The 23,321-nt window shown below is 35.2% G+C and overlaps 2 protein-coding genes across 2 annotated transcripts; both read right to left on the bottom strand.

Moving 5' to 3' along the window:
• Nucleotides 1-2,439: 2,439 nt before the first annotated feature.
• On the bottom strand, nucleotides 2,440-3,398 carry LOC142613591 (uncharacterized). The gene is made up of 2 exons (XM_075786042.1): nucleotides 3,326-3,398; nucleotides 2,440-2,789 (listed from the first exon to the last, which is right to left on the bottom strand). Exons 1-2 carry the CDS (start codon nucleotides 3,396-3,398, stop codon nucleotides 2,440-2,442), a joined length of 423 nt encoding a protein of 140 aa, XP_075642157.1.
• Nucleotides 3,399-5,280: 1,882 nt separating this feature from the next.
• Nucleotides 5,281-12,559, bottom strand: LOC142642044 (RNA pseudouridine synthase 2, chloroplastic). The gene is made up of 8 exons (XM_075816399.1): nucleotides 12,096-12,559; nucleotides 10,899-11,042; nucleotides 9,250-9,498; nucleotides 8,896-9,098; nucleotides 7,681-7,759; nucleotides 6,143-6,318; nucleotides 5,958-6,060; nucleotides 5,281-5,759 (listed from the first exon to the last, which is right to left on the bottom strand). The coding sequence occupies exons 1-8, from the start codon at nucleotides 12,453-12,455 to the stop codon at nucleotides 5,742-5,744; spliced, it is 1,332 nt and encodes a 443-aa protein (XP_075672514.1). The 5' UTR covers nucleotides 12,456-12,559; the 3' UTR covers nucleotides 5,281-5,741.
• Between the last annotated feature and the right edge of the window lie 10,762 nt (nucleotides 12,560-23,321).

Raw genomic sequence — 23,321 nt, 5'->3', positions numbered from 1 at the left:
AGCTACGAGAGTTATTGACAAAAATGATTAAAATTAATCAAAGAGTCATTTCTAATGGGAACTACATTATGGCTTACATAGAACATATTACTTAATACTCTATTTAAAATTGACTCTATTCCAAATCTCGTGTGCAGTCATTAGTGTAAGAGGCATCTCAATATATATTTTTAAAACTCTTTTATTATAGTTTTATTTATTAGTTTTATTCCTGAACCATCATCAATACATAATTTTGAGGAAGAACCAGTTGGAAGACAATTGTAATTACAATTACATGATCTTGAACCTCCCACACCCACAATGTTACAAAATCCTCGACCACTAGGAAAATCCGTACTGCAAATTGCATTGCAAATGAAATCACTGCTACATGAACCTATATTAGCCGTACATCTAATAGCGTTCAGGGTGAACACTATTAGATGTACTGCTAATATAGGTTCACCATAAGAAGTATGGTCCCTAGCACTTGCAGCAGTGGAGCTAAATAGCTATATAACTATTTTAGCTCCACCAAAACACCAAAAAGAAGCATGCAGCAGTGGAGTTAAATCTATATTTTTTTAGCTCATTGCTACAGTGCACATCTATAGATAGATGTGCATTGTTCATGAGAGCTAAAAAAAAATTAATTTTTTATTTTGTGTTCACATTACCTTTTTATTGTAGTGTTTTTATTGTAGTGAGATGTATTATTTTATTGTGGTAGATATATTATTTTATTGTGATGTTTATATTATTTTATTGTGTTGAAAGCTAAAATAGATCCACTGCTGCAGCATGTGTGTAGGTAAAATAGATAAAGTAACTTTTGGTGGAGCTAAATTGCTAAATTTTTAGCTCCACTGCTGTGGATGCTAACACAAAATCACAACCCACATTATCATTAAATATATAAATCATTTTCAACCATTAAATTTTGCATAAAATATTCATCATATATATGTATATATTTTGTAAATTTATTATTATGTAACACAATTTAGAGGTCAAGCCTTAATGCAATGGTAATATTCTTCCACCAAAAGGGCAGATCATGGGTTCGAGTCTAAGAACCAAAAAAAATAATAATAATAATAATAATAAAATACAATTGTGGATAAGACTATCAACCTTGATCTCTCGATATGCATTTCAAATTTTTTAATACTTAAGATACAACCTATTGTAAGTTCAAAATTCTCTTCCTTCTACCCTTGTGTGAGTGAGTTTATTATTATTTTTTTAAAGAAAATTAAACCTTAAAATATCATTTAACATGGGAAAAAGAATTTACCTGAGTTGAATACAAGGAGAATAAGTAGAAATAACAAGGCGGTAGATTGGTTAGTCATTTTCACTTAAAACTGATATGACAAATGTATCCAAATACTTACAATAATATTACCTGGTATTTTGAAATGACCAAAAGTACTTTGCTGGTATTTATAGAGTGCCCAAAGTAAAGAGGATAACTTGTATTTCAACTTATCTAATATATATATATTAATAGTAAAATTTGAGAGGAAATCCAATTAGATTTCAAATTGGAATTTAATTAAATTCTAATTTTGTGTCATTTGTCCCATCTAATCTTAACTTTTAAATTTTTGTGTCAAGTGAGTTAATTCAGTGTAAAAATTAAATTTCAATTAAAGTTTAATTTGCGCCACATGTTCAATCTAATCTAAGTTTTTTTTAAAAAAAATTTATGTCAAGTGAGTTAACTTAGTGTAGAAAATGAGGTGTCCAATATAAATAAACCATTAAAAAAAAAACTAATCATATGTCTAACTCTGTATATAAAATTAGAGGAATTGAGAGTTTGTATTTATCTTCTTATGTCTAACCTAACCATATGTCTAACTCACGATATATTGAAATTATCTTATTCTTAAGAAAGTTACAAGTTTTTCATAAAAAAAAAAAAGATGGGTCATTTTCACTTAAACCGATATGGCAAATGTATCGAAATTTCTATGAATTAAAATACAATTTCACAATATTTTGAAGACCAAAAGTAAAGAGCAACTTATCTTGCTAGATTATCCCTGAATAAGTATTAGATCTATTTGACATTTTGGGGCAAAAATGTAGAAAACTTATCATCAACAAATATTGGATTAATCAAGTAATGTATGTTTCAAATTAAATTAGGCAAACTTGTATACAACGTATCTCACAAGTAGCAATGCTAAATCCTTAAGCTCAAAATAAAAGTAGTAAATTCATTCATTTTTTGAGGTGCAATGGATTTAGGCAAGAAATATTACACGGGAGCATAAAGTATTTTAGTTATAACTCTTCAATATGATTTTAAATATTTTATCAACTTTGATATGACAATATAATATTATGTCACATAAGTTTTTGGGACCTTCCAAATTTATATGTCATTATTCTAATACATTTTATTTATTTATTGAATGTATCATTATGCATGGATTCCATCCAAACCTATAGCTCATTGCCTGACTTAGAATGTCTGGCAAAAAGATGCGCAACAGAATTGCCTAAGCGTTTAACATGGGTGAAGGTACACACCCGAAAATGAGAAGCTAAAAGAAGACTATCCTGAATTACATGTCCATATTCTGGTTGATCCACCTCTTCAGCCAACAAAGCTTTAATAATGGCTTCAGCACCACCTTCAAAAACTGTCTCGAAGATACATAACTCTTTTGCAAAGATTAAGGCCCTTCGACAAGCAAGAGCTTCGACTGTAGCCACAGACATAGGAATGGGTATGCGTTCTGCCAAAGCACCAATCACCTGGTCCGAGGAGTCACGGATAACTACTCCTAATCCTGCCACTCCAATTTCGCTAAATATCGCCCCATCAAAATTAATTTTATACATAGGGGGGATTGGAGATATCCATCTAACAGCTCTGCTTTGTTCCCTTGGGAGCCAATTCTCCTACACCTAAACAGAATGATACTCCATTAACAGGGACTCTGCTCTAGCTCAGATTTCATGATACTCCATAATAGGTTCCCCTACCCTGGTTGCGTTTCCCCTATTTCAGATTAGCCACACAGTCATGGCTAGAAGATTAACATCAACCCTATCTCTCATCAAGAACATCACTTCTAAGAAATCAGCAAAGAGTTCATATTCATGTACCTAAACCATTTTGATGTTTAATAACACACTTGGCATTGCAACTATTTGTCACATATTTCTAAACCATTAATACATAATTTTCAGGGAGATCTAGCTGGAGGACATTTGTAATAACATTCACACACTTTTGCACCTCCCACAAGGACGCAAGATGCTTAACCAAAGTAACGATGGTAAAGACAGGCTTCACCACAACCTTCATCGGTGGTACATGTACCTAAACCAGCAGTACATATAGCAAAAGCGCTCGTCGTAGGAAGCACAATAGCTGACACAACATCATAACCCATATTATAATTACATATATAATTGGACCTTTCAACTTTGCATAAAATATTCATTATAATATTATTATTTTAAAATGTGTAATACAATTTAGATGTTTAGCCTTAACGTGATGGAAACTGTCTTCCACCTAAAGGGACTCATTATGGGTTAAAGCCTGAGAAACCAGCCTTCCTGAAAAAATTGGGGTAAAACTGTCAACCTTGATTTCTTTCATACAATAACAAAAGTGGAAGATTTGTGCACTGGATACAAATTTTTTTATCAAATTGATGACACTACGATTTAGTTAAGTCATTATCTCTCTCTCTCAACTACTTTGCTTTCTAGCTAAAATTTATATTCCATACACCTTAATAATGACATGTACATATAGGCTATAGCGGCAGAAGCAATTGACAAAAATGATTAAAATTAATCGAATAGGCATTTCTAAAGGGAACTAAATTATGGCTTACATGCATAGAACATATTACTTATTACTCTATTTAAAATTGACTCTATTCCAAATCGCGCGAGCAGTCATTAGCCATTACTAAACTAAAGGACATCCCAGTATTTCTATTTTTTATAGTTATTTAAGAGTCTCTTTTATTATAGTTTTATTTCTTAGTTTTACTAACAGAAAAAATATATTCTATACTCTGTCCGTGTGTCATTGAAATACCCAGTGGCGGAGTCAGGAATATATCTTTGAGGGGGCCATCTATAAAATTGTGTGTGTATGAAATCTAAAATAGTAATGTACAACATTTCATAACTCAATATGTGCTATAAACAACAACTAAATACATGTTAATTTTTGTTTGAAGTGCTAAATACATGTTAATATAGTAGTATATATATTTTAGTCAAACTAATCATGTACATTTATAAAGAGAAAGAGAGGAAAATTATCTTATGCGCCAATTGTATAGAGCACGCTTCTCATAGGCATGTGATTCCATGCATGTGAGATTCACATACTTATGAGAGATACACTTCATAAGACAGGCACACGAAATATCATCACAAAAGAAGGGATGAGGTTAAACAAAAAAAAAGGGGGGGGGGGGGGAAGAGGAATACATGTCAAAACAATAGAGGGGTAAAATCTCACGCACCCAATAAAATTAAGCCATGTGTACATTAGATAAGGTTAAAAGGATTGGTTTGTGTATATGATAGGGCTATTCGACTTTAATTCCACCAACCCAACGTTTGACCAAAGTTAAAATCTGTTCCAAATGATCCAAGTGAATAAAAGCGTCTAAAATCAATTGGATCATATTGGAATGAATGAGATTCACAGTTTAGATCTAGTTTTAACCAACCATGGGATGAAAAACACTTGAAATCAGAAAAAGTTTGGTTCTAAACATGTTTAGATTTATCTTGCTATAACCAATTATGTGACAATTAAAAAGACCATTTATGTGTAGTTTTAGTTAGACGAATCATATGATTTTTTAAAACAATATACATTGATAGTCTTATAATTTGGTATGTAATAGATTGAAAAAGATAGCTTCAAATAGGTTTAGATTCAAACTTTGTCCCTTAAATCGATTAGATTGGGGGGGGAGGGGGGTTTTGGATTTTTGAAATACAAAGTTTGGTTCAAAACCAATTTGGGCTACTTTTCCAACCCATCACATAGCAAATTATAAGACTATTCATGTATATTATTTAAACAAGTTTAATTAATAAAATTATATAACTAAAACTACACATGAATGATCTTTTCAAACCATACAGTGAGCCAAACTTTTTCTATTTTTGAGTACCCAAGTATGATGAGATTCTTGTTTTGTCAACAAAATGAAGAAAAACTATAGTACAGATAAAAAGTGAGTTTGGAGCACACATTCCACAACAGCATTGTCTTTTCGGGGGTGAAGACACCACTTTAAAGAGTCTTTAAAGAGAGCAATTTTTATACATAAACATTCATACAACAAAAGAACTCTCATGGTTGTTGGTCTGGATGACATTTATGAAGATAAATAAGCATAAAAGGATCATACAATGTTATAACAGTACAATTACTGGCTCTAGTAGGGGTTTTAAAAAGAATGAAGAAAAAAAATCACAGATTTGTTACATAAGACATCCTAAAAATTCCAACTTCACTGCAACTGGGGAGGGACTACTAGAACTTTAGATCTTCATTTTTAATTATTGAGCCATATCATTCACAAAAGGCTGCTGGGGCATCAGGCATTGGAAATGCACATGGTTTACTTAGCCGATGTCTTCTTTGCCATTGCCTTCACCAGCATGCTATAAGCATATGCCAATCCCAAGTTGGCTATTCAGTTCCGGTTCTGGGCAGTCTTTAAATTGTGAGCTTGCTTAATCAAATTCAATCATTCCTTAAATGAAGGCTGCACATCAAATGCTTGATAATTAGAAAGGTCTACAATGGGCAATATTAACCAATCAATAAGATCATTTGTTTAGGATAGATTTAGTGTTGCTAAGCCAATTATGGTCCATTCTAGTTTTTAGACTCCATTCCTTTCCATCCCATTCCATTTTTTTATGAACTCCAAGCCTAATCATGCATTTTGAAAGGCAAATACCTTCTGTGTACCAATTTTACGAAGTTGGCTCAGGATTTCAGCAAAATCTGCAGGTGGAGGGCATGAAAAGTATACATTCTCCATCGTGTGTGGGTGCTTAAACCTACAAAAGAATAGGCAGAAGTAACTAATCTGTAACACCATTTATAAAAAGAAAACATTGAAAATAAGCTTTATCCTCTAACCCAAGGGCCAAAGCATGGAGGCAAGGCCTTTCCAATCCAGAAACCAGTTGCAAAAGTTGCCCATGATGACTTGCTGCAGTTCTAGGCCGAAGCAGTGACAAGGCCATGCTCTTGGTCCCTCCATACACCTCATCACCTAAAAGAGGAATTCCCAAGTACTTTGCATGCGCACGTATCTACTTCAAATAAAGCAATCCAGGATGAGGTATGAATTACAGAAATAAAAAAATTTCATCACCAATTAGTGTTTTATTTACTTGGATTACATTTCTCAATTTAGTCATTTAAAAAATTAAAGAAAATGAAAAGTGGGGGGTATGATGCAAAAGATTGTGAAATTACATGGAACCCTGTAAGTGTTTTTTATATGTTATATGGATTATAATGAAAATGAATGTATGCACAGTCATCATTCAGAAGGCTCAGCACAGGCCAAGCACATATCCATTGTCAAATGACAAATAAAATAAATAAACCAATGGGGCTTAGTTGGACACTGACATGTTAGATACAAAATTGTCATCACACAGTGAACATGCTTAAACGTATGAGTGACCCCTATAGTAATGATCAAGTAACTTACTTCAAAGAAGAGAGAACTGGGAAGTACTATCCATTGATCTTATGGAAAGAGACACAAATAAGCAACCTTTCTAAAATTAAATATGCAAGGCAAATGTCATTGGGACAAAGAAGTTTTAAAAAAGAAAATAACATTGCTCCAAAGAAAAACACTTGAAAGATTTAGAAAATTATAACAAAAGGAGCAAAGCTAGCGTTGCTAAAAAGAAATATAAGAGATTGGGAAAAAAAGGCACTTTAATGAAAAATACAAGCAATAGAAAAAACTGTCTTACCCAAAAAGCACGGATTTGAAAAAACTAATAAGAAAACTTGACAAGACTTCTAGGTGAAGTGACTTATTTGAAAAAAAAAAAAAAAAAGATTTTGAAATGACTTCAGTTCAGTAGCTATTTTCCTCAATAGAGGCTTGTTTTAGTTCAAACATTACTAGTCTTCCACTAGGCTTCATGTCCAAACCTTCAGCAGAAAACCACCATTAATAATTTAATGACACTTGGGATTTAGAGAAACTGTGCTACTGTTCTGCTTTAAATTCAATTCAACCAAACCTAACACCACAAATCAATTCGTAACTTTATCAAAAGAAATATACTGTTCTTTACCATTTCACTAATAAATTTTGTTTCTCTCTGTAAGTAAAAAGCATATCTGCTCTAGCGGAAAGTCAGATCCTAGGAGTTGAGATATTCTAAGCTCCTTGCTAGTGTAAGCAGAAAACTCATTATGGAAACAACCACTCCCTTAATTTACAATAGGTTCTGGTGGCCATTTGTAAAGGGCTCCAGACTTTAAATTTAAGAAATCATAATGGATATTCTAAAAGCATACATTCAATATGATGGTTTCATGAATATGGCACCAATATTCAAGGAATGCATTTAGTCATCAGTGTTTGAATATACATTTAATATTCTGTTTAACCTTTGAGTTTCAAATTATACACTATGCAATACCTGATGAGTGCGTCCAGTTTCTAATCTCCACTCAACCAATGCAGAACCACTGCCAGCAAGTATTTCTAATACTTTGTACCTGATACAGTTTCAGGCTTCAGGCAAAAGTAATATACCAATATATGTTGTTTAATAAGCAACCAACTTTAATATACATGCATCATAACCTGATAAAGGTTTGACCTTCTTTAACTCTAATGAAGCCTACGCACCCATTGATGAGGGATGCTAATGCAATATTAGCAGAAGTAACAGAACATGTTAATCTTATAGAATCTTTTTATTCCCCCCCATAATCTTATAAAATCATTTTGAAGCCACTTACACCTAAACATTCTTCTATAAACCTTCAGCATCACAATACAAGCAATCCCAATAGAATGAAGCTTTATGAGTATCAGATAAAGTTTGCATAGCACAGAATTAAGATATCGCTTCATTTTTTTCAAGCTAACTTGTATTGTTGCATCAAATGCACAATTCATGTTTACTTTTACAGTATGCTCGCATTTAAATCCTAATTGATGCTCCTTTTCTTCTGTTACATTTTCAATGACCACCTAAATTTTATATACAAACCAATCACAATTACCATTCACAATATGTGGGTTTCTTTCTTTTCTTACATTTCAACTGCTGTAGATGTGTAAGCAAAATATAAAATGCATATGTTGGGATGAAAGAAAATTTACTTTGGTTCAAAGAGCTTTCTCCACATTAATATATATGGCAAATAAATGAGGATTGCAGCATAGTGGAAACCACATCCACTAATCCCAAGACCAAGCCCCATTGGCATATTTGGTAATTTTTTTTTTTTTTTTGGATAAGTATATTTGGTAAGTATTTGAGTCGTCCTAATTCCTATATTTCACTACTATAGGTGTCAGAGGTTCAGCTCTGATAGGAAGGTAGTATAAATCCTCAGGAACTGAATCCCTACAGCCATATTCATCAAGACTCTTGAGACTAGGCAGAGTTGCATTGATAACCAACTCAATTCTATGCAACGTATGACCACATATTAGTCATAGCAACTCTACTACCATATGATGATCATAATAAAACCTAATATATACTACATTGACATTATTCTCTCTCTCTCTCTCTCCTGTTTTAGTTGCATTTACCAACATTGTGAAGCATAACTTCAAGCAACAGACAAATACAACGCTTGTAACATGATAAAGAAAGTAATGGAGGACCATCAATCACCTACTAGCAGCATGACGGGCCTGTCTACAGTTGTTTGATCCAGGTATAGCTGCCATACGAATCCGATTATTTACATCACGACCAATTGGCACCTCAACACGTCCAGCAATTGGAGATGGAATTCCAGAAGTAAGACTGATGTATACTCTTTGGATAGTGTGTAGCTTAAATTGTTCAGATAAATGGGCATGTGAGTGTTCATCCTGCCATCAAAGTGAAATAGCCCAAGGGACTTAGCCAAGCTGGGGATTAGCCACTGCAAATTCAGCTATTATGTACAGAATAAGCTAGTGTGTCTGGTTCTGTAGAACAGTTCTCAAGGGAGAGAGGGGGGGGGGGGCGTTGGGGAATTACCTTTGCAACAACAAGTAATCCACTAGTGCCTTTGTCCAATCTGTGAACAATCCCTGGGCGAATAGATGCTCCACTTATGCTAAAATTTAACTCGTTAGGACTTTTATCAGTACTCAAATCATCATCAGAAATGTCCTCAGCATCAGAAAGAATTTCCTCATTTGAAAATGCAGCAAATGGAAGACTGCAATGATGAAGAATTCCATTAACAAGTGTGCCAGAAGCATTCCCGGGCGCTGGATGCACAACCTAAATCAGAATCAAAATGTCATTTGTAGTGTCAAACTGAAATTGACACTAATGAAGATTTCTGAAGCTTGACCATGAATGCAATGCTCTCTCTGTGTATAGGATGAAGGAAAAGAAAATTGTAATTTCACAAGGAGTTGGGGGGGAACCAAGATAAAGCAAGCTGTGTATAACATGGCCAGCATGTGCCACCAACATGATTCATTCTAAGATTTCAGTTGTACTTGTCCTTTTCTTTCTCTTCCAATCAATCAAACAATGCAATTTGTTGAATCAAAGGTCAATTTTAAGCATGACCAGCAAGCTGAATTTCAAGAATATTTTAACAAGCAATCAGTTGGTACTTGTTTTTTCAACTGCATGGTTTGAAGTCAATTTTTTTCTTAATTGTCAGAAAGAAGTGACTCCCTAGTTGTTTCTGAATTATATGAATATTTAAATAAACACTAAACATGATGTATCTGGCATCAGTCAAAATAATGACATCTTATAGATTTAGAATCTGCATTAGTTTGCTAGAAAATCCTGAATTTCAACATTGACACAACTAGGGGTGTTTGCGGTGTAGTTTGGTGCAGTTTTGGATCATTTTAAGTACTGCACTTTGTGGTGCTGTTTGGCCAAAACCATAACTACATCGCACATCAATTTTGTGGTCACATGTGCGGTGTAGTGCTGTGTATAAGGTATGATTTGGTCGGTTTTGGGATGGTATATTTTTTCAAGATGTCATGAAAAATTTCTAATATACTATTAATAATAATGACAATATGACAGTAATTTTTCCAATAAAAAAAATGACAGTAAGTTATTTATTTATTATTTATATAAATAAAACCATGAACTAAAAGTACCACAAAATATATAGTTTATACAAAACAAAAAAATTATATTAAACTATTGAACTTTTGATTTTGTGAGAGTGAGAGTGTGAGATGGAGAAGTGAGTGAGGTTTTGAACTTTTGATTTTATATTTAACCAAATCGAAGTCGCTTTTAACATGAAATTGGAATGCACTAACACTAGGTTGGTCACTTACTTCATGTAATATTAAAATTTAATATATATATATATATATATATATTTATCATCATTAATATATATTTAATATAAAATAAATAAATATATGTGGGTGTAGTGTGGTTTTGTGCAGTTTTCTTATCATAAAACTGCACTCCACACCACACAATACGGTGCGGTGTGGTTACTTCATTTTGCGGGTAGTTTTAGTCAGTTTGGGTGTGGTTGTGCGGTTTGAGCGGTTTGGTGAACACCCCTAGACACAACAGATGAACAATAAATTGAGACTACAGACGTGAGTAACATGGCTATCAAATGATGTTAAGTAGAATAACAAATTTGATAGACTCAAAAAAAGGTATAGTTTGAGTTATTTTACCATGTGTGCAGGCTTGTTAACGACTAGTACATGCTCATCTTCAAAAACTATATCCAAAGGTATGTTTTCTGGCTCAGCCCTCAAGGGTTGCAACTCTGAAATAGTGCAATTTACCATATCTCCAGCTTTGACATTGTGTGACACCTGCTTGCATCAAAACTGAAATCTATAATTTCCAATATAGAAGAGGTCCAGGAAAATCAGATGCAGAGAACAAACAAGAAACTCCCACAAAACATGATGTCATGAAACGTTACCAAGCACACACCTTAGATTATAACTAATAAGTGACCGACATGGCATTTCAGGTCGAAAGCTTTGATTCCATGATTGCAACTAGAACCATTCAGGCAACAAATAAATTTGCAAAATGGAACTACTAAACCAAGACGAAATCTAGAATCAATTAATGGGACACTATCATCTATAACGTGCTTAATTTGACGTGATTGTATTGAAAATTAAATTTCCTTCAACACGTGACCAACTAAACCAATGCAGCTTCAACTAGGGAAGCCCCATAGGTCAAGAATTGGCCTAATGAGGTTGTGTTTGGATACGAGGATTCAAAATCAAAGGATTTGAAGAATAAATCATAAGTACAAACAGGTTGATATAAATATAACACCACATGATGATGATATTATTTTTGGGGATTAATCATCTTAAATCCACATATTCATTAAGCTCAAACCCCTCCATAAATTCCGTCAATAGAAAAGAAAAGAAAAATGTCATTTCATAATTCATACTCTATTCAATTCATTTAAACTAAAAAATTGAAATCCAAAAACAAATTAACCATAAACAAATTTGACGGATTGCGCTACACACAATTTGTTAAAACTTCTTCACATACACACAGTCCAATATCTCAACCTCAGATATACTTATACAACAGCGAAATTGTTCATTGAGAGCAAAAATCTCTCTCAAAACAATGAATCGAATTTAACACCGACTTTCTAAATTTCTTCTAGTAATTGAATAAAGCAAGGTTATGGTTCTTTGTAAAGCCAAAACGCTATCAGCGATAATTCTCTGTTCATAGAGAATTTACAATCGCATGCACACATTTATCTATTTATTCACTTTCCTTTCATTTTAATGGTGCATTTTTTTCCAAAAACAATGTCTTCAAATGAATATCATAAGAAAAGAAGAAGAAGCAGAAGAAGGAAAAGAATTGAAGAATACCTTGTCGACAATGCGGCCATTGACAGAGACGAGGCCGGAGCGAATACTGGACTGGACGCGAGCTCTACTGATGCCGGAAATGCGAGAAGAAATCCAAGAATCAAGCCTGAGCTTTCCTGAGTTGATATCCACTGTCTCTTCCAGATTGAGTCCGCCGTAATTGGCTCGTCGGCCGGCGAGGGATTGTTGGCCTTGGCCTTCATCAGAGTTTGGAGCAGCAGGACTGGCTGTGAAGGTTCTCAAAAACTTAGAATGGATTCTAGGGTTTCGAGGGGAGAAGGAGATGAGTGAAGGTGAGGTTTGAAATAGTTTTGAAGAAGAAGAAAATGAGCAAGAAGAGTAGTAGTAGAGGGAGAGCATTGTCCCCACTCTCCTCCTCCTGTTATGTTTGTTGCTTTCCTTTGGTTTCGGATATGAGAGGGAAGGGAAAATGAGAAGAAAAAACACGACAGCGTTTTATGAGAAACCTTATCAACCGAGCTCACTTTGTGTTCAATTGATTTTATTCTGTGCTCACTCATGCTTAGCAAGTTAGATTATATGTACCATCCGAGCATAGTTGTCAAAATCGCGATCTGGATCGTAAGATCGCACGATTTTACGATCTCACCTCACTAAAATGTTTAGCATTGTACTAAGATCGTAAAAATGGTAGGATCGTACAGGATCTTACCGATCCTACCAAAAACATAATTTTTTTTTTTTGGATAAATTTTTTGTTTTGATGAAGTTTTAAAGGGTTTTTTTTTTTCATGTTGTGATGGTATGGCTTTTTATTTTATTTTTATAAAATTATGTTAACCTAAGGAAATGTTTTCTAGTTTCTAGTTCACTTGTTTTCAAAATGAAGAAATGCTTCATCATTTTTAAATGAAGAATTTGATGTTGGCTTTGCTGTTTTTTAAGCTATGATATTGTTAAATTTTTTTGATCAATATACTAATTTGTGTTCTAATATTATTAAAATATTTTTTTTATATATAATTTTATCAGTTATGCTTGAATTTGTATATTGATTGATTGATTTTTTTGAGCATGCTTTTTAATTGTTGTTGAGTGGTATAACTTAAACAATTAAGTGTGAAATTATATCTTGATGTTTTTTGCAACTCTAGTGTACAAATATATAATGTTTACATAGATGATGAAATGGATGATGATGATGATTAGGAATTTAGGACGGTGGTTATAAGAACCTTAGAGTGAGACTAATTAAATGTCCACTTCACCTTAAATATTCATCTTACTTTGGGATTTCATATTGTAGTTAGCTAGTTTTCATTTGCTAACTTATTTTGGATTTCAAACATGGAACCTAGAACTTGAAAAATATTTTCCATATGTTTTGATAAATATTTTGGTATTTGGTTGTTAATTAAACATTTATTGGACTTTTTAGATATATTGGATCGAGACTTAAATATATTTGTTTTGTTAGTATAAACTTAGCGATGTATGACATGTAAATTACATCATATGATGCAAATCTTAGTGTTTTTATTTTTACTTTATTTTTTTTTTATGGATGAATTTATAATTTACGTGATTATTTAACATACAAAGTCATTATCAATGTGTTTTTTGCTTTAAATCTGAAAATATGTAGAATTTTACGATTTACGATCTGATCTTACGATCTACGATCTCACCTACCTTTAACGATCCTACGTAGGATCTCGATTTTGACAAGCTTGCATCGAAGTATTTGGTCTAGTGGTCATTAGCTTACTACTAAGAGTTTGAGAGTCGGAGAACTTAGGATTGAAACTCACGATGAGAAGCGTACGTGGAAAAAATCGCATCCTCAATGGGGATGGGTGCACAATTATTGCTCATTCGGATCCTCGTTCTCGCAGGTCAAAGCCCAGTAGGTAAAGTATTATTATGGTCATGCTCAAGTAGAAATGTCAACTCAAGTTGCCCACCCTACCCATTTTTTTGTTCATAAAAAGGTTAGATTATATGTTTTATTTTAATCGAACACCATCAAACTTATTTACCAGTTACTTGATTAAAATTACTAAAATTACTTTTTCTGCTATGTCTAAAATATTTTACCCAAAAATATCTATACTAATAAATTAATAATTCAATGATTATTTACATTGTACTATATGAATTTGTTACGTATATGATTTTCGTTTATAAGCATAATCTCAATAATAATAAATAGATTATATCCATCAACAGTAAAACTATAATACAATATGGGGGCGTTTGGTTCACTGTAAATTATACCATAATATTACATTATTGTAATCTTATATTAATGTACTCTTATTACAATAATACAATATTACATTGTTTAGAAATTAATGTGATGCGATATATTTTGCAATTTTAGATTATGGTAATGTTAAAAAAAAAAAAAAAACTAAAAATTTTAATGTCATATCATTGTAATGTACATCATAGTAAACCAAACGCTTGGGTTCTTTCATTATAACCATTAAGAAAAAGTAGGCAGACTTAGGGTAGAAGAGATAGAAAAACGTGTATCCAATTGTGTGCAACAGTAAACAAGCTTTCTTTCTTAGTACATGCTTAGGTAGGTGATGATCATGTGATGGAGTTTTTGGGTGCTGTGCGGTATTGAGATGGTGAGATCAGTTTAATGAAGTTCAGATGGTGAGGGATTTTTTTTTTTTTGAGACGGCTAAGGTATATGAGAACTAAAACTTTTAGCTAAGGATGCTAAGTGTATTCTGACTATTGTGTTAGGTTATGTTCTGTTATTCTTAACTAGTGTCCACCCTTTTACAGGGTTTTGGTAGTGAAAAGATGAAGGCTTGGTAGAGACAGAAGAGGTCTAGTTCAATAGGCAGTGATTTTTGAACATTCTTCCTAGGTTTAGCCAAGAATGACATGACAAGTTTGATTCCCTCAAGCCATTTTTGGACTAATGTAATTGGGTGGTACGATATCTCCTTAGTTTAATTATTGGATTGGATTAACAATTTATTTATTTTTAAAAAATTAAAAATACAAAAAAATGAAGATAAATTGAAAAAAGAAAAAAGAGATGGTATTCAATTTAAACATGAATATGTAAATATAACAAATAGAAATTAATAGAATATCATTGTTCAAAAAATTAATATAAATATAGAAATTAATGTATGTTTATATATATAAATGACTAAACTTGAATTAATCTTTTGACCTTCCTCAAAAAAAAAGAAAAAAGAATTGATCTTTTGACTACTTATCTTAATTTAAAAAGTGAAAGACTTAAAAGCCCATAAATAGAAGTACAAAATTGAAGAAAATTATAGTTACTTGATCAAAATAACTTAACATTACAAAATCAAATTAAACAAAATTTTGCAATTCAATAATTGTCTTTTAAAATTTGATCTTTTTTTTTTTTTTACAAATTCAATATTTCTTTCTTATGTATGGTTGACAATTCAACCATCATTTCACCATGGTTCTTATAAGAGTAAATTGCAAATTACACCCCTAAAGTTTGGGGTTAACTGAATTTTACACCTCAAAGTTTTGAAAACTTGATTTAACACCCTGAAATTTGATTCTGTTAGTAATTCACCCCCCATAGTTGATTTCTACCGTTAAGTGACACATCATTATGCTGATGTGTTTTATTTTTGACAAATCAGCCTTAAGGCCTCATTTAGGAGGAGGGAATGAAATGGAATGGAATGGAATGGAAAGGAATGAAAAGAATAATTTTAGAATATTCTTCCATTCCCTTGTTTGGGAGTTTTAATGGAGGGAATGGAAAGTCCATTCCATTGTTTGAGAGTTTAAGTGGAAGGGAATGGAATAGGTAGGAGGGAACACTCATTCCTCTCTATTCCCTTAGAATCTCAAATTTTCATTCCCCCCGAAATTGGGAAGAATGGAAGGAAATAGAATTAGATTTAATGAATTTTTTACTAAAACTCCCAAAATACCTCTATATATTCAACCATTTATTTTAAAATAGGGGTTTAATAGTAATATTGTCATAAAATGATTTCATTCCATACCCTTCATGTTACTCTTAAACAAGATTACTAACATTCCATTCATTCATTCATTTCCATTCCTTTATTTTAAAACATCCAATCAAGGTTACTTAATTCCATTCCATTCCATTCCATTCTTTTCCATTCCTTTCTCTTACTTAAATACATTCCATTTCTTTACATTCCCTTATGATCATTCCATTCATTTCCATTCCCTTATGATCATTCCTTTCCATTTCATGTCATTCCCTTATAAATTTCCAAACAAAGCCTAAAACTACGTCGTTTTAGTGATGACCAAGCAAAGAGCTAGCATGCATCAAAACTACATAGTTTCAAAAGTGAAAATGACTAAGGCCCAAAGAACCCAAAACAATAAATTTGTAAAGAGTGGGCTAGAAACTGAACTCCAATAAGTTCAACAGTAATTACAGTAGGCCAAATGATACTTTAAAGCATGAATAAATAGTTTTGTGCAAAGAAAATCCTCATCGGCAAAGTCTGAGGATGGTAGTTCTTATATATTTCTCTTAAACTTAAACACAATTACAGTTCTTGAGTGTATATTGATTTTTCCACAAATTATCTGATAATCCATTATAATGGGATTTTTCTTCTTTATACCCCCCTTCCCCACTTCATCTCAGCCCTCCACGTGTAGACTAGATTGCTAGCTTTGATACTTGTTCCATCAGCACCTTCTTGAAATCTTTGGGGGTAGCTGTAAGGCTGGAGGTTACTGTTCAGGTATCACCTCCACATTAATGCGATCAGGGGGTTAGCTGCAGAGCATTCAATGCAGTGGCAGCAGCTTTCTCCTCAAATATTTACCAACTCTCTTTTGTCTTATCCCCTCTTGATGTTTATCCTTACCAGAATGATTGTTTGTTACTTTGTTCTTGACGAAAGGTTGAACGTATGACCTCTACTTTGCCCAGCCGAGGAGGTTCTTCTCCTCCAACAACATCTACAATTCCTCATGACCAAACATCTTCCATGACATTATTACCTGTCCTCGGACTACCTAAGGTCCTCAGACACGGACCACGGCCCACGACCCAATACCCACGTTTGAGCCCTTTATCCCTACAATAGCCCCTCGAAATTCCACTCTTTCACTTAGAAAAAAGAAGGGAATTTCAATTTTCCTGATGATTGCCATCCTTACCCTTCTTTCATTTCTCTGTGTGTAGGTGTCTCTTTAATTGCAAAGAGGCACGCTTTTGATGCTTCGGCATTCGGGACACCCCAACATTTATTTCAATTGACGCCCTGTCCCCCACATCCTATAGTGTGATGGAGATCCTGCTGAGGAGAAATTTAATAGGGATTTGGGCAAGAATTCTCCCGCTCACTTTTCCCTTTCTTATATATATTGCTCGAAGATTCTAATTGTTCCACTTTTTGCATCTTCAATTCTCAAGAACCAGTCTGAGGAGCATTTCTTTACTTTCGTAAGTTACCCTTTATATTTCTTCTTAGGTTTAGAACCTTTTCTTCCTCGGCCCCTCCAATTTCGCCTTGTCACCCTCATACCTTCAATTATTTTTCCAATGGGTAGATTCACTAGTTTAGTAGACACCCCAGAAGGTATAGAAAGTTTTAAAGCCTGTTATTGCATTTCGCACGAGGTTTCTATCAAGTATTGCTGTCGAGGGGAGTGGCATGCCCTGAGGCAAAAAGGAGAAGTAGTAATTTCAATGATTGCCTTCATAGAGGGAGGGATGAGAATCCCCATGTGTAGAGTGACTAGGGACTACCTAATTGCCCATAGACTTTCACCCACCCAATGCGCCCCTAATGTGTTTAGGATTTTAGGTAGTGTAGACACCCTTAATGAAAAGATGGGTGTGAACCTCACCCATGATGACGTTAACTGGGTATACAATCGTCAACACCTTAAAGGCCAGGGATACTATCTAAAAACCAGGGTCCTTGTAGTCAGGCTGATATCGTGTCTCCCTGATACTAACAAGGGTATGGACAAGGATTTCCTAATTGTCTCAGGGGAGTGGCATGATGGACTCTATTGCCTAATACGAGAGGGGACACCAGGTGGGGTGTTTAGGTCTAGGACTCTAACAATACCCCTTTACTCACCAATATATTTTTTTTTGTTTCTTCTATTTTCATTTGTAAATTGGTCTTGATTTTACTTGTATTACAATCTAACAATGTTTTTATTTTTGTTGAATTTGCAGATAAGTATTTTTCCATCCCCAACCTCAGTCTTGTCAGCGAGCCTAACTTGACAAGAATATTGCAGGCTGAGATCTTTGTCCACACTGACAGACAATTAAGAGCAACCCACATCATTCTTGGCTACGATCCTATCTCCTCCAGCTATTAAGCTCCTAAATACGTCATAAAGGCGAAAGTCCTTCGCTTGAAGTTGATCAACATTTCCATGCCTGGGTTTCTTGCTGGCGTTCCCCCAGAAGATACACAACAAGTAAAGTTACCACTTCAGCGCATAAGAAGAGGAAGCAGGATAGAAAGGGCAAAGATGTAGTGGATGAGGAAGAATAGGTTATCCCCTCAAAAGAACACGAGCCCCAGAAAGGGGTCAAAATAGCAAGGAAAACTCAGACGAGGTCCTCCAGCGAAGGGACCATTGTGGAGAAGGGGCATAACTGTCACACCAAGGTCCTAGCTTGGAACCCTCCTTTGGTGTTGAACGAGTCTCCCCTTCTCTTGGATTCCTCAACCAGGGATTTCTAGAAGGGGAATGCTAAATACGTGGCAAATGCCTTGGAGCAACCCCTCCTGCTACCTGACGACATGGCCGACCTGAAGACCATGAAGAAACACAAAGTGTTTCTGACACTGAAGAGGGATCTAGCATTGGTAAGTTCTTCATTATTATTTTTGTTCATTTTTATTTTTTTTTACTAAGTATTTGAGTTTTTTTCCATCTTATCACTTTTTTTTTAAAGGCGATTTAGGCTGTGCATATGGTCGAGGAGTTGGTGAACAACTCCCATAAGCAAATGAAGGAGGAGGAGGGTTAGCGCATAGCTGCCATGGAATCCTTCACGCTAGTTGAGAAGGGGATCCAGGAATTAAATACTAAGTTGTCTGAGACTAACAAGGAGAAAAAAAGTGTCGAGGCTGCTCTACAGGGGGCTGAAAGGCAGGCGGAGAGTCAACGTAAACAACTCCGTCACACTGAGGACCAGCTAGCCATAGCTAGAGAGTACATATGGGCTCTCAAGAAGAAATTGGAAGAGGCTAAGGAAGCTGCCGCAAAGGCCGAGCAAGAGGGGTACAACATCGGGGTAGTAGAGACTGAAGATGCTCTTAAGGCCCAAGTCATTGGGGTCTGTAGAGGTTACTGCCTCCAGCTATGGAACGAAGAGCTAAAGCAAGTTGGGATGGATGATTTTCCCCACTATGGAGGGTAGAGAATGTCTACTATCCCCTTTACACTCCACGTGGCAGGCTCCTCCACCTCTCCAGTCAAAACTACTTCTCAAGCACCTAAACCTAGTTAAGTGGAGTTTGGTGCTGCCTTTCCTGCCCCTCCTATCCCTTCCAAGGAGACTGACCAAACCAATGCAGTGGAGAAAGTTAAAGAAATGGCCAAGGATCCAGCTCCTGACAGAGAGCCAGCTAAGGAACCATTTAAGGACTCTTCCAAGGGGAAGGGGACATCTCAGAGCTAGGTATTAGTACTGGCTACGCTCCCTTTTAACCCCAAGGAAGTCCCTACGAGTAAGGGTAGGGCCCCAGCAACGGCATCCGAGGCTACCTCTCACTACAACAAAGGCTGACCTACCTCCTAAGCCCATTTAGAATCTTAATTATGTTTGTAGGCTTTTTTTAGAATGTATTTCCTTCTGTGTGTAATCGTTGTTTACATTTCTAGACATGTACTTTCCTGGCCTTTTAAGGCTTTACTTAATGAAAACATTAATTTCCTTTATGTTTACTTGTGTTTATGTAAAAGTCAACATGATGTCTTTTGATTCCAGATACATCTTCACTCTTAACTTTAACAGTTATTTGTATAAGTGGCAATCTACTTATGACATTCCATGAAAAGGGCAATATAATGGACTAACCTTTCCCAGCCCATAATATTCAACAAAGTGTAATTTAACTTCAAAACATACCTTATGTATTTGAGATAAGTAGCTCATAGGATTATGAATACTGTTGGATTCTCTTTTTAACTTCAAATAATACTCCACTTAGTAGTAGATCTAGGTATTTGCTGGTGTTAATTTATCCACGAATATATCATGGATATACTTGCAAATGCTTTAAGTACTATTCAGGGGCATATTTCTTAGTTAAGTTATCACAACAAGGGTCTTGGTCATCCACCATAAATAGATTGGATACTAATTTACTCAAGGTATGTGGTCCGAGAAGCTAAGCATGACCGAGGTTCTTTTTAGCATTCAAATAACTAGAGGGATGTTAATTTACCCGAGGTATGTGGTCCGAGGAGCCAAGCATGACCAAGGTTCTGTTTAACATAAAAGAATAAGAAGTATGAATTTACCAAAAGTATGTAGTCTGAAGAGTATTAATTTACCCAAGGTATATGGTCTAAGGAGTCAGGTATGACCAAGGTTTTGTTTAATACTTAAACAAATAATAAAGAGTATTAATTTACCCAAGGTATGTGGTCCAAAGATCCAGACATAACCAAGATTCTGTTTAATACTTAAACAAATAAAGAAACACAACATATAATATCTTAAACAAAAATGTGGCAGAAATGCCTTTCATTAATAGTAATATATTCGTAGGTTATTTACATTCCAAGGGTGTAGTACAATATTTTCATCTAGATCTTCCAAAAAATAAGCCCCTATACTAGCCATTGAGGTGATGCGATATGGTCTATCCCAATTGGGTCCTAATTTTCCCCAAGAAGGATTCTTCACAGTGCCACAACTTTTCTCAATATCAAATCTCCTGGGGTTAAGGGTCTTTCCCTTACTTTCGTATCATATCCTTGTTTAAGGTTCTACTGGTAATATGCTAGTTGAACCATGGCTGCTTCCCTTCGTTCATCAATCAAATCTAGGCTTCTATCCAATAACCTATCATTATTGTCAGGGGTGAACATGCTCGTCCTCAATGTTGGGAACCCAGTTTCCAAAGGGATCACTGCCTCAGTCCCGTAAGTCATTGAGAATGGTGTTTCCCCTGTTGACCGACAAGGAATAGTCTGATATGTCCATTAAACATGTGGAAGCTCCTCCACCAATCTACCCTTTACCTCATCCAACCTCTTCTTAAGTCCACTCACTATAATCTTGTTAACTGCCTCAGCCTACCCATTTCCTTGGGGATAAGCTAGAGTTGAATATTTATTCCTAATGCCTAATTCACAGCAGTATCTCCTAAAGACCTTGCTATTAAACTAAAGCCCATTATTCGATATGAGGGTGTGAGGAATCCCAAACTGAGTTACGATGTTTTTCCATAAAAAATATCTTTGCATCCACATCCTTAATATTGACTAATGGTTCAACCTCAGCCCATTTGGTGAAGTAATCAATGCCGACCAGAAGCCATCTTCTGTTTCCTACCGCCCTAGGAAATGGTCCTACAATGTCCAAGCCCCACTGAACGAATGACTATGGACTAGACACAGGATTAAGAACACCTCCTGGTTGATGAATGTTTGGGGCAAATCTTTGGCATTGATCACATTTCTTCACATACTCCTATGCTTCCTCTTGTATACTTGACCACCAATACCCCTGAGTGAGGGCCTTATGGGATAGTGGCCTGCCTCCTATGCTTCCCTCATGTAACTCCTCCAAGAGTGGCTCCATTGTTTCAGGGTGGACACATAGCAAGTATGGTCCAAAAAAGTGTGTTTATACAACCTTTGCTCCTCGAACAACCAGAAATGAGGAGCTTTCCTCCGTACCTTATTTGTCTTTCCCTTCTTCTCAAGCAGAGTACCATCCTTGAGGAATAAAACTAAAGAATCCAGCCAGCTAAGCCCGACCTTAATCTGGTGAACCTGGACCTTCTCTCTCTTTTCCTTAGTAGGTTTATGTAAATTTTTGACAAGAATAACCCGAGGTAAACTTTGTCCAGACGAGGTTGCCAAAGTGGCCAGAAAGTGAGCATGTGTATTTCTACTTCTCGAAATTTGTTGCAAAGTAAAAAATTCAAAACCTGATTGCAAGCGCCTAGCTTGACTTAAATACTCTTGCATTCTCAAATCCTTAGCTTTCGACTCTCCCCTTACTTGGCCCACCACTAACCTTGAGTCCGAGAATACCTCCACTGCTTTTCCTCCCATTTTTTGAACCATAGCCACCTCTGCTAACAAAACTTCATACTCGGCTTCATTATTCGTGGCCGAGAAACCCAACCTTAAAGACTTCTCAATAGGTATCTTCTCTGGGGACACCACAACTAGCCCCACCTCGGATCCTCTCTAATTAGCTCACCATCAACATACAACTTCCAAGATAAGGGTTCACATAGGGAGATTGCTTCAACCGGTTTTCCCCCTAAGCTACGTTCCTTGCCTTTCATTTTTGTTGGAGATTCAGTAAATTCTGCCACTAAATCTGCAAGAACTTGACCCTTAATAGAGGTCTGAGGCATATACTTAATGTCAAAAGCCCCTAAAATTGTTCTGCACTTGGCAATCATTCTAGTAAATTAGCCTTTCAGAGCAAGAACTGAAGAGGAAGTTGGGTTGAGACCACAACTGTATGAGCTTGGAAGTAGTGAAAGAGCTTCTGTGTAGTATGCACCACGGCCAAAATAGCCTTCTCCAATGGCAAATGGTGAACCTTTGCTTCGTGCAGTGACTTGCTCACATAGTAGACTAGCCGTTGTACTCCACTATCCACTCTTACTAACATTAGGCTAACTGCATGAGAGGCCACAACAATGTAGGTGAAAAGAACTTCCTCCTCCTGGTGGCTGAGAAAGATAAACTTTCAATTGCTGAAAACCTAAGGCACATTCTTTAGTCCACTCAAATCCCTTCCACTTATGCAACAACTAGAAGAAAGGGCTGCATTTGTTAGCGGACCGTGAAATAAATCGGTTCAAGGCTGCAGTCATTCCTGTCAATTTCTAGACCTCCTTAAGATTTCGAGGAGGTTTTAGATTGTTTATTGCCTTAATCTGATTAGGATTAACCTCAATTCCACGATGAGTGACCATGTAACCTAAAAATTTGCCTAAACTGACACCAAAAGAACACTTAGAAGCATTAAGGCATAATTTGTGCTTTTTCAGTATTTTAAAAATAATTTTGAGG

The sequence above is a fragment of the Castanea sativa genome, chromosome 1 (assembly GCF_040712315.1).
Source record: "Castanea sativa cultivar Marrone di Chiusa Pesio chromosome 1, ASM4071231v1".
Lineage (NCBI taxonomy): Eukaryota > Viridiplantae > Streptophyta > Magnoliopsida > Fagales > Fagaceae > Castanea > Castanea sativa.
The sequence above is the reverse complement of the archived record's forward strand: the minus strand, read 5'-3'. Positions and strand labels throughout refer to the sequence as shown.

Excerpts from the sequence above, each read along its gene's own strand:
- LOC142613591 (XM_075786042.1), bottom strand. The coding sequence starts at position 3,398 with ATGGGTTATGATGTTGTGTCAGCTATTGTGCTTCCTACGACGAGCGCT. Across the intron at positions 2,790-3,325 it reads TATATGTACTGCTGGTTTAG|GATTAGGAGTAGTTATCCGT; the intron begins GTACATGTACCA and ends TTGGAGTGGCAG.
- LOC142642044 (XM_075816399.1), bottom strand. The coding sequence starts at position 12,455 with ATGCTCTCCCTCTACTACTACTCTTCTTGCTCATTTTCTTCTTCTTCA. Across the intron at positions 7,760-8,895 it reads GCCCGTCATGCTGCTAGTAG|GTACAAAGTATTAGAAATAC; the intron begins GTGATTGATGGT and ends AAACTGTATCAG. Across the intron at positions 6,319-7,680 it reads AAACTGGACGCACTCATCAG|ATACGTGCGCATGCAAAGTA; the intron begins GTATTGCATAGT and ends TATTTGAAGTAG.